This window comes from Gopherus flavomarginatus, chromosome 1 (genome assembly GCF_025201925.1).
Source record: "Gopherus flavomarginatus isolate rGopFla2 chromosome 1, rGopFla2.mat.asm, whole genome shotgun sequence".
NCBI classification, from domain to species: Eukaryota; Metazoa; Chordata; order Testudines; family Testudinidae; genus Gopherus; species Gopherus flavomarginatus.
The window spans coordinates 353,839,826-353,852,035 of record NC_066617.1 but is presented as its reverse complement, the minus strand read 5'-3'; the positions used below and the strand labels follow the sequence as shown (position 1 = coordinate 353,852,035).

General features: G+C 43.7%; 1 protein-coding gene across 3 annotated transcripts in view; it reads right to left on the bottom strand.

The window, feature by feature from the left end:
* PRCP (prolylcarboxypeptidase) overlaps positions 1-12,210 on the bottom strand; it is a 77,658-nt gene that overhangs the window by 14,618 nt on the left and 50,830 nt on the right. For 2 of the 3 annotated variants that reach the window (XM_050941774.1, XM_050941783.1), the window contains 5 exons: positions 9,870-10,010; positions 8,041-8,142; positions 7,441-7,622; positions 3,391-3,548; positions 1,225-1,397 (listed from right to left, as the gene is read on the bottom strand). In XM_050941774.1, the coding sequence (XP_050797731.1) occupies positions 1,225-1,397; positions 3,391-3,548; positions 7,441-7,622; positions 8,041-8,142; positions 9,870-10,010 (756 nt within the window). Of the gene's footprint in view, positions 1-1,224; positions 1,398-3,390; positions 3,549-7,440; positions 7,623-8,040; positions 8,143-9,869; positions 10,011-11,293; positions 11,382-12,210 lie in introns of those variants that run through there. The other variant, XM_050941794.1, reaches the window with a different exon arrangement.

The window sequence follows — 12,210 nt, the reverse complement described above, 5'->3', positions numbered from 1 at the left end:
CCATTTTTACATGATCACTTGGCAAAGCAGAGCACGCTGAGGTTTGTGATAAGGTCTAAGGAGAGGAAAGTGGAACAAGGAGCTGATTTTAAAATTCCCTTTCCTGATGTCAAAAGAAAAGGACAGCACTGCCAACCAAAAGCAGGTTATAAATCTATTGTGGAACAGGAGGAGAAAATATAGCAGAAACCTGCTACATGTGTAACCTCGTTGCATCCAAAATTGCATTCCTTTAGACAGGGCTCTCTCTCGAGACCTTTGATAAACAACGTATATTCATTGAGCCAACCCATTACTTCACCAGGCCAGTGAAGCCATCTTCTGTGTTGCTTTACTGGAATGAAAAAGTTCTAATCCAAACGAAATTCAATGTATTGGACCCAATCTTGAAAGGTGTGGAGCACCCTCCACTCTCACTCAGTCAGAATTGAGGGTGTTCCAGTAGCAAGATTTGCCTATCCCTGATCTAGGAGCTAACTTTTTGGCCCGAGGGCCACATTTGGGAATAGAAATTGTATGGAGGGCCATGAATGCTCACAAAATTGGAGTTGGGCTGTGGGGAGGTGTGAGGGTTCCGGTTGAGGGTGCGGGCTCAAAGATAAGGTCAGAAATGAGGAGTTCAGAGTGCGGGTGGGGGCTCCAGGCTGGGGAATGCAGGCTCTAGCTGTGGGTGCGGGCTCTGGAGTGGAGCTGGGGATGAGGCGTTTGGGGTGCAGGAGGGTGTTCTGGACTGGGATCGAGGGATTCGGAGGGGGATCAAGGCTGGGGCAAGGGGTTGAGGCACGGGGAGAGGCTCTGGGGTGCAAGCTCCCGGTGGCGCTTACCTCAAGCGGCTCTGCATGCTGCCCCATCCGCAGGCACCGTTACTGCAGCTCCCACTGGCTGTGGTTCCCAGCCAATGGGAGCTGCAGGGGTGGCACTTGGGGCGGGTACAGCATGCAGAGCGGAGGCCACTGGCTGCCTCTACACATAGGAGCCAGAGTGGGGGCCAGGCCGCTGTTTCCGGGAGCTGCGTGGCACGACCCCTGACCCTGCTTCCCAGCTGGAGTTCAAGGGCTAGAATAAAACAGCTTGCGGGCTGCATTCGGCCCACGGGCCGTAGTTTGCCCACCCGTCCTAGATCACATGGATTTTCTTTACTTTTTAAAAGCAGCAATTTGCAGTAAATCAGCATGTCCCAGCCTAAAGCTGAATCAGTTATAGAAGATGCAGACACTCATTTACCTGAATGGGCCAAGCTGGCAGGGGCTGTAAGAAATCAGCTTTATACGGATAGTTCACCATTGCCAAATTTACCCATGTTTCACTTAGCCAAGCTTTCAACACAGCAGCATCTTGCTTGCTTTTTAATGGGCTGCACAAGTGAAATGCGCTGGAAAGCCACTTCAAACCTTCATCTAAGCAAGAAGACACACAAATTAGTGGTTAATGTCCCTGGAGTCAGTCATACATCATAAAGGCTATGGACAGTGAAGACCCGAAACATGCCCGTTAGTGCAGCTTCTCTCTTAACCTCTTCCAGTCCCTCAATGTAATTAATCCACTGAAGTTTCTTCATGTGTACGCAAGCTTTCCTGAGAGCAGAATCTGGTCCAGTGCGTATTTCAGTGAATGGATTACTTGGAGATATGTGGATAGTGCATATCAAGCACATTAGGTTAATGTAAATCTGGCTGGTGTCTGACATATTAATATAGTGAACGTGCTGGCTGAACGTACAAGAGCTGTCACTAGATAACTCACAGGACTCTGCTTGCCCTTCTCTTCTTTGTTTTGACTGGTTAAGAATCCCTCGGACTCAGTTTCCCATTTTTACAGACTAATTTATAATACTGGTTTCTCTAGTGGGGTCCTGAACTAGAACAGGAAAATAAATTTTAAAATCTCTGTGCTCTAGGTAGGCTGAAATCCCATCTGATCTCTCCACCCTAGTGCTAAATGATAAATAGAGCAATGGCCAATTAAGATTTTTCCTTCCTCCGTTCCTGTTTATTTTTAAGCTAGGTTAAAAACAAAAACAAACAGACTACATTTAAGGTCTGCTCTCCCATCCTCTTCCCTTCACCTTTTCTCATGAAATTAAGGATGTTGCCTTCCTTCCCAGTTTGTACTGGGCTGGAATGTGATAGCGATTCCTTAAATTATGATCTGGAGCCAACTCCAGATCTGAAGTTTTCCCAGTGGTCAGGAAGGTTTGGACCTGGATTTTAAACCACTCTATAAAACTTGCACAAACCATATGCTCAGTGCTGCCCAGAGGGGGGCAAGAAGGGCAATTTGCCCCAGGCCCAGGGGCCCCCATGGGAGTTTTTCAGGGCCCCTGGAACGGGGTCCTTCACTCGCTCCAGGGCCCCCGGAAAACTCTTGCGGGTCCTGGGCCTCCGGAGCTTCTTCCGCTCTCAGTCTTCGCCGGCGGTGAGTCCTTGCACTCTGGGGGGGAAGGACCCCCTGCCACTGAATTATCGCTGAAGTGGGACCCACTGCCGAAGTGCAGCTGGGTCTTCGGCGGTAATTCGGCAGCAGGGGCCCCTTCTGTTCCGGGACCTGCCACCGAAGTGCCCCAACAATCCGCGGCGGGGCCCCCCCCCGCCGCCGAATTACTGCCAAAGACCCGGCTGCACTTCGGCAGCGGGTCCCGCTTCAGCAGTAATTCGGCAGCAGAGGGTCCCCGCCACGGATCTTCAGGACACCTCGGCGGCGGGTCTCAGAGCGGAAGGACCCCCCCGCTGCCGAAGACGCCAGGCCCCCGGAATCTTCTGGGCAGCCCTGCATATGCTATGCCATCAGCAAGATCTATTTAAGTTACCTTCCCCTTTTGAAAGGCTGATACCAGCAGACTTCAGAAATAGCATTTCAGTGGTAGCTAACCTCTTCTCTTTTCCCCATTCTAGATAGAGGAAATGGCATAGCACTCTAGATCTAGACTAAGGTCTGCTATTTTTTAATCATTTTAAACAGCCTAGTTATTTACTAGCTACAGTACTGAGCATGCAGATGTGTCAGGGACTGTGTTAGGCCATTGCAAGGCTTGGCCCTAGAAAACAAGGTAAAGCTAGAACTCAAGCAACGTGGAAATCACGGTGGTTGTTTTTTTTGTCTGTAGTTGTTTACTTTAACAAATGTCTCCTGTTTCTATGTGGTATGACAGCATCATCCACCTTCAAAGTCAACTCCAAATGGTCTCATTAAAAAAAGTTAATTTTTTTAAATGTAAAAGCTAACCCATAACAGCAGATGAAGCCTATGTTAAAAAAAATTAATGATACACATGAGACAATCACTCACACTTTCTGCAATTTCAAATTTACAATGATTCTCTTTAGGCAAATTGCATGAACTTCGTGATCCTTCGAAAAACATGATTCCTGAAAGGTCTTGCCAACTTCCTACCTGTGGAGGAGATGCGGTTAATGGCCCCCCAGGAATTCAGGATGCTCTCTGAGCAGCACTGCCCGCTCTTTTTGAAATCATTTGTCACTATACTGTAGAAAGTGCCACAGGGTACCAAATCCTCAAACTGCCAGATTGGGGCAGAGGCTGCAAGAGCTCTGTAAATGGAGACAGAAAGACAAGACTGTTTGGTGAAACGTGCATCTAGCACCTCTTAAAAAAATGAATCTCTGTCCTCATGGCAACACTTTCCTCACAGCTGCTGTCTTCTAATTAAAAGCTTCTAAAAATAGGTGCTTATAATTCATCTGTGTCATTCTTGACTGAGAATTACATGAACAATACTTACATTTGCAAAAATATTCCACAAGATGGAGTGCAAAGCAAGTGGAAGTTTCAGCCATGTCAGATTATCTTTGGATAATCATGGGAGACAGGAGAGATTCCAGAAGACTGGAAAAGGGCAAATATAGTGCCCATCTATAAAAAGGGAAATAAAAACAAACAACCCCAGGAAACTACAGACCAATTAGTTTAACTTCTGTGCCAGGGAAGATAATGGAGCAAGTAATTAAGGAAATCATCTGCAAGTACTTGGAAGGGGGTAAGGTGACAGGGAATAGCCAGCATGGATTTGTAAAGAGCAAATCATGTCAAACCAATCTGATAGCTTTCTTTGATAGGATAATGAGTCTTGTGGATAATGGAGAAGCGGTGGATGTGGTATACCTAGACTTAAATAAGGCATTGATACGGTCTCGCATGATATTCTTATCAATAAACTAAACAAATACAACTTAGATGAGGCTACTATAAGGTGGGTGCATAACTGGCTGGATAACTGTACTCAGAGAGTAGTTATTAATGGTTCCCAATCCTGCTGGAAAGGTATAACAAGTGGGGTTCCGCAGGGGTCTGTTTTGGGACTGGCTCTGTTCAATATCTTCATCAACGACTTAGATATTGGCATAGAAAGTACGCTTATTAAGTTTGGAGATGATACCAAACTGGGAGGGATTGCAACTGCTTTAGAAGATAGGGTCATAATTCCAAATTATCTGGACACATTGGAGAAATGGTCTGAGGTAAACAGGATGAAGTTTAATAAAGACAAACTGCAAAGTGCTCCACTTCGGAAGGAACAATCAGTTTCACACATACAGAATAAGAGGAGACTGTCTAGGAAGGAGTATGGCAGAAAGGGATCTAGGGGTTATAGTGGACCACAAGCTAAATATGAGTCAACAGTGTGATGCTGTTGCAAAAAACGCAAACATGATTCTAGGATGCATGAACAGGTGTGTTGTGAGCAAGACACGAGAAGTCACTCTTCCGCTCTACTCTGCACTGGTTAGGCCTCAACTGGACTATTGTGTCCAGTTCTGGGCACTGCATTTCAAGAAAGATGTGGAGAAATTGGAGAGGGTCCAGAGAAGAGCAACAAGAATGATTAAAGGTCTAGAGAACATGACCTATGAAGGAAGGCTGAAAGAACTGGGTTTGTTTAGTCTGGAAAAGAGAAGACAGAGGGGACATGATAGCAGTTTTCAGGTATCTAAAACGGTGTCATAAGGAGGAGGGAGAAAACTTGTTCATCTTAGCCTCTAAGGATACAACAAGAAGCAATGGGCTTAAACTGCAGCAAGAGAAGTTTAGGTTGGACATTAGGAAAAAGTTCTAACTGTCGCGGTGGTTATGCACTGGAATAAATTGCCTAAGGAGGTTGTGGAATCTCCGTCTCTGGCAATATTTAAGAGTAGGTTAGATAAATGTCTATCCGGGATGGTCTAGACAGTATTTGGTCCTGCCATGAGGGCAGGGGACTGGACTCAGTGACCTCTTGATGTCCCTTCCAGTCCTTAACTCTATGAATAAAATGCTAGTTCAAACATTTTTACAAATTTTGCAGGCTCTTAGTCCATGTTTATATTTATTTGTACAGTAGTGTCTAGAGACCCCAACTGAGATCAGGCCCAGTGTATTAGGCACTGCAGATGGATGGATAGAGAGAGAGAGACAGACAGACAGACTAAAGAGACAGTCTGTGCCCCAAGACTTTACCATCTAAATAAACAAGGCAGACAAAGGGTGGCAGAATTATTATCCCTATTTTACAGATGGGACTCTGGGGCACAGAGAGGCTAAGTGACTTGCCCAAGGTCACATGGAAAGTCTACTGTGGAACTGGGAACTGAACCCAGAGCTCTCAAGTTACAGGCCAGTGCCATAACCACAAGACAATCCTTTCCCGACAGCTATACAGTAATCCTACATAGGGTCTGATACAATACAAAATAGCAGTGGCTGCCTAGGTCATAACAGCCCCAGAAGGTTATGGATGCTGGCTCTGTGGCAGGAGAGGCTTAGATGCTGCAAAGCAAAGTCACCAAAAGAACCTTCCCATGATGAACTGTGAAGCTGTCCAAGGAAAGAGAGCATCCAGTAGTTAACTCTTGGGACAGCTGGGCAGACTGCTTGCTGAGGCAAAGACCATGTAAGTTACAAACAACTCTACTAACGCCCTTGCATGTTTCCTTGAGGGTGGTAAGGTTGGCTCAGGCATTTGGAGGGCATATAGAGGAGCTTCTCTTACTTCTAGACACCAAGAAGAGAGCTTATGTTCACAATGGCATTGTGGGAAACGCTTACCCTCCAACACCATAGTTTATCCTGGCGCCTCTCCCTTTCCTCATGATGAGAAGAGGAATATAAACAGAAGTGCTGAGTTTTCAGTCCAGTGCGACTCTTTGCTCTTCTCCCTACCTGACCTTCAGAAAAAAGAGGGCAACCAAGTGAAGTGTCATGAACTTGGCCTATCCCATATGAAGTTCTTCCCTAGCCACACGAGGGAAAGCTTGCCTGCACTTTAAGCCGTCAGGGGTGAGGAGAGTCCCACACTCAACTACATTTGCTGCATCAAGGAACAAAAATAGCCATTGTAAAACATATTGGCACTGGTCAGATATTCACTGAGTAAGAGTTTTGGGTTATGCCAAAAATCCCAATCACTTTTTTCTTTTTGTTAATAAATTTTAAAAGTTACCTCGCCCCAGAGAGAGACAAAATCTTATCTGCCATCTGCAACTTTTAAGGACAATGAAGCCTGAAAAAATCAGGAGACTCAAAAAGTCAATTTTCTTAAAAGGGATCATCTTAAAGTAATTAGAACTTAATTAACAGGTTTACTTGAAAATCCTCAGAAAAAAGTCAACACTAGCTGCCAGCTTTCATATGTATTTCCCTTCCTCAAATCTTTGGAATCTCCTAGAGGGACAGAGTCACCAACACTGAGGTACTCAAATGGACCAGCATACCCAGCATGCAAACACTCCTCACACAGAGACACCTCCGCTGGCTTGGGCACGTGTGCCAAACGAATGATGGGTGCATCTCAAAGGACATCCTCTACGGTGAACTGGCATCTGGAAAAAGACTCAAAGGGTGCCCAAAATTGTATTTCAAGGATGCGTGCAAGCGAGACGCAAAGAAATGGACCTGGATGTGGATCACCCTCAAGACCACAGCCTTTGGAAATAAGAGCTTAAAGGTCTCCGGGGCTACAAGAGGAAGCAGTCCAGCCTAGTAGAGGAGAAAAGAGTGCACAGAAGACAGAGCCCAAAGGGTCGAAACATCGCCTTTATATCTGATAGATGCAGCAGAGATGGTCTCTCTCGAGCGGTTCTCTTAAGCCACAGTCGCAGCTGCCATAAAGCCAACTGAGTACATTCTTTACCATTCGGGGGCGCATTTCCATGGCCTCTTGAGACTGAAGGGTGCCTATTACTACGAACTGGTAGATTCTGTTCTGTAAATTTTGGAAGAGATGGTTATTGGCTGAAGAATAAAATAAGAGGTTGAATCCGTTTTAGATGAAAAATTTAACACAATCTTAACTCTGAGCTTTCAAGAGTGCCTCCACAATATTCATAGCTATAAATGCAAACTATAAATGCAAAGAAGGATTAGGTCTTCCTAACAAATCCCTCTATTTCCAGGTCATTTTTTATGTGCCATTTCTGATCTGTGTTTAAGCACAGCAACTGCACTTACCCAACCACCACATGAGGGTATTTCATTCTAAACCAGGCTGAAAGCATCCCTCCATAGGAACCCCCTATGGCAATCACAGGGGCATTTAGGGCTCCTGGAATAGTCTCCTTTACGTGCTGAATTAGTATCGCAAAGTCTGCCAGAGCTTGTTCTGACGTCAGGTAATTCAGGTGTTTGGAATCCTGAAACAAGAACATATTATACAGCATGGGACAGATTTTCAAACACCAATCTTTGTTTTTCCATTTGCAATTTGTGAGCTGCTGAGGATCACGGTGGCTACATTTGGGCAACAGGTGAATTGATCTCTGCAAGTGTAGCTTATAATTCTAGAAATTCCTAGAGGCTTTTGAAAGGTACTGTATAGAATCAACAGTTATAGAAAATGCAACTCTCCTGCCATACATATTAGTAAACGTAGCCAAATCCTGCTCACATTACTCATGCAAGTAGTTACTATGTAGTCAATAGGGTTACTCACATGAGTCAAGCCAGCAGGATTTATACTAGCATAGGAGAATTTTAAGGAGAAAGGAAGCAGCCAATTCTTCTCAACAGCCTTGAAACCAGTGGGTGATCAGAGTGGGAAAAGGCACTTACGCTGTAAGACTTATTTCCAAAGGGCAAGGATTCTCCATAGTATCTGTGTTCAGCAAATATTAACATGGCATTAAGTTCTTCTGCCACGTCCCACATAAAACCCTGGGAGGAAAAGGGATGTTTAAAACAATGAGCAGACACTGAATTAATACATACTTTCATTTAAATATACCCATTAAACTCATATTCTTCAATAGGGAAGATGCCCCTGAGACAGTTACTAGTCACTCAATTATTGTCTAAGGATAGTAAAAGTAAAGAGAACTAGACGGGTACAGAATGTAATGGAGACTTACTAAATCACCAAAAATATTCACAGGGCCAAAATTCTGCATGGGGCAAGTGAGTACACAAAAAGAGAAACATATCAGGTGAGGGAAAGTGCTATACACCAATATTGTGCCAGAGCCAGTTCAGGTAATGCTGCCATAACTGTTGTAGCAAAAGGGACGTGGCTCATGGGAAATCTATGAATAAAGATATACACATCTCAGGATTCTGATTAAGTTACAGGTGACATGAATGTCATTTTGCGGCAAACACTATATAAAGAGGGCTTCTGATTTCGGTTTTAGCTGATAAAAACCAATAAGACATCCCTGACATTAATAACCCCCTGAAATCAGTGTTCATCCAGGAAACATTAAAACAACACTGGAACTGGTTACTTGTATCCAGGGGCTTGTCTACATGGAACAGTAATGCATACTATGGGGGTGTGATTTCTAAAGCACAGTCACATGTTGTGCATTAATTGGTCTGTGTAGTCCCTGCTGCTGCATGCTAAAGCATATACTACTGTAATGAGTAATGTATATATTGCAGTATATACAAAAAGAGAAGGTCCCCAACCTCCCACCCGACCCGATTTTTGGATATCTACGTAAAACTCAAAAATTGCTAAAAATTAACCCTGAAAAACAGAAGTCCTGTCTATAATCTATATAATAAGATTCCAAGAACGTTACTCTGAGGTGTGACGGTCTGATATCTAGATTATCTATTGAGTCAGTGTGAAGTGATGGAAATAGCTACAAGCATGGTTGAAAGCTCTTTTTGTTCAGAACATCTCCAAGTTCTATCACCACTAGGATTTGAAATCTGTTACCATCCCATTTTTTAAGTTCTCAGCCATTTTGACTTGAGGAATTATACCCATGTGGCAGCAAGGCACGTATCTATGCCATGGTGACAGTCCTAGACATTGGTTGAGTTACCTCTTATATCACAATCACCAGCCTAATTCTAAAGCTAATTTATATGCAACAATTTCATTGCTTGTACGGAGTGCACTGATGGAGGATTACTTGGCCCAACTACCACATCTGTGTGACAGCATGGATGTTCAGTTACTAATATTATGTATAATAGAGACTTTCCTATGGTGATCATCAACTTAGTATCAGACCACCTCAAAAAGAACAATGAATCTAGACTCAACTCCCCTGCAGGGCAGTGGTGTATTGTAAACTCCATTTTACAGATGGGGAATCTAAAACAACATGATGTGAGGTGACTTACCAAAATCTCCTGATAACCAGTCCAGTGTCTCAACCACAATATCACCCTTCCTCTCAGGACCTGATTTACAACCCTTTGAAATCAATGGAAGTATTTGCATTTACCTCAATGGGCTTTGAATTAGGCTCTAAACTCCTTTATTTAGTTTGCTCTTTTAGCTTACTGTTCCTCAAGGAACACTATTATTTTAATCAAAATTACTGCAGACTTGGATTTTAAAATATGTATTCCAATGCTGTCTCCCACTAATATGCCATACTGTAAAAGGAAGAGGAATATTAGAGAACAAAAATCTATTTTATACACACTGTATTATTGCAAAACCAGGTGATATCGCCTTCATTGCCAGTGTAAAAGAGAATCGATCCATTGTTTTTTCTCCAGTGCTGATCTGCTACTAGGTACCGCTGTTGGAATGTAAGATCTTGATCAAATCCAAAATGATCAATCTGTGGGAATGAACAGACAAAAACAAACCATCAAATAGCTTCAGAAAGGTCTAATAGGGTCAAGGAGTAAAAGTGCTGACATAAGATGAGATTCACCAAGACTGAAAAACATAATTAAACCCAAGAATCTTTGACTCTAATACACAAACTGATTTAAAGTTTTTTCTCTCCAAGAGACAGTTAACCAGGGTTGGCTGAAGGCTGTACACTCAAGACAGAAGTGAAATTTAATCTCAGTTACAAAAGATATACGCAGTTTTAATAGCATCATATTTAAAGGTGATGCTCTCCAGGAGTTCAGGCCTCCCATACTATAGATATTGCAGTAGCATCTAGAAGACCTGCATCAGGGATCAGAACCCCATTTGCTAGATGCTCTCCAAACATAGTAAAAAATACAGTCTTTGTCCCATATTGATTACAGTCTTGTGTCAGGTTCTGGGGTGCAATCCAAACCAATGAATGGTTGTGTGTCAGCATGCCAACAACTTAGGTGCCTTAAATGCTCTGCTGCTATGGCTCACAGCCTGGACAGCAACACCCAGCAGACAAGCACGCACTGAGCATCTGTGTATTAAGCAACTCTGGCTCAGCACTCTGGATTCCAGCCAGCTGCTTGTTACCCCCTAGCCACACTCTGGAATCTATTAGTCAAGTGGCTAATTAGATGACTCCAACACTCCCAGTCCCAAGATTTCCCAAAACCACATGTTCTGTAATGTCCAGCCCTCTCCTGGATAATAAGGTTTGTTCGTTCCTCTAAAGAGACAAAATTCACAGCGTACCACTGTAAGTCAAAAACACAGCACTGGGCTGGTTTAGATTAAAAGTAAAACAAGCTTATTAACAAAAGGAGGTAGGATTTTAAGTGAGTTCAAGTATAAAGAACACAGTTAGAAATAGTTACAAGCAAATAAAGGTGAAAAATGCTTTCTAGAGACTAAGGGTACGTCCAGACTACCCGCCGTATCGGCGGGTAGCGATGGATTTATCAGGGATCGATATATCGCGTCTCATCAAGACACAATATATCAATTTCCGAACGTGCTCCCCGTTGACTCTGGAACTCCACCAGAGCAAGCAGCGGTAGCGGAGTCGATGGGGGAGCCGCGGCCGTCGATCCCATGCCGTAAGGATGGGAGGTAAGTGGGAATAAGATACGTTGACTTCAGCTACGGTATTCCCGTAGCTGAAGTTGCATATCTTACATCGACACTCCACCTAGTGTAGACCAGGCCTAAGCTTAACAAAACTATAGTCTTGATTCAAAGTAAGATTCTTACCACATGCCCAAAGAGCAAGATGGCTGACTCCCTCACCCAATCAAGCTCTCTCCCTGAAGACAGTGAAACTTTGAAATGGATTCTTCTAAAGGTTACTCCCCAAAATAAAGTTAATTCAGGCTGCGAGGAAGGAGACATGAGATCTGGTGATAGAGGAAGGAGACATGGGATCTGGTGATAAAGGAAGTTCCATGCTAGTTTCTTTCCCGATTATATTTGCTAAAATGTATATTGATCTGTTCCTGCCCTCTCTGATGCAAATGAGTGGCCTCCTGATGTGATACTAATTGACTGATGGTACCTAGCTGGAGATGATGGCTTGTCCTTTCTCTGGGACAAGTCCCCAGACTTGTCTGGTAAACATATTTTAGTTCTGTAAAAGCAGCAATGCATCTGACATGCATCCGACAAAGTGAGTATTCACCCACAAAAGCTCATGCTCCAATACGTCTGTTAGTCTATAAGGTGCCACAGGATTCTTTGCTGCTTTTACAGATCCAGACTAACACGGCTACCCCTCTGATATTTTAGTTCTGCATTTCCTTCATTATTTGTATGGTCCCTTGGGCATTTACTGTACCTACCTCAGAAAAACCATTAATGATCAGCACCTTATTCATTTTTCAGTGATACCTTACATTACACCTATCAGATACAATTTATGACATTAATGAATTGGGGTACACTGGTCAGGCCAGCCGAAACTCACTACCAGATACCAGTAAACCCCTTGCACTCTTGCATCGGGATGCTGTTAGGGTCACATCTCGGTAATGAGGGAAGCTGTATGAAATAAACAAATGGGGCACAGTGGAAGGCAGAAGAGTGAGGGGGTAAATGACAGTGCTGGTCAAAAGTTTTCTGACAGGTGTTTTTGGAGATGTGTGGCAGGGAAAATACAAAGTTTTTTCAACTAA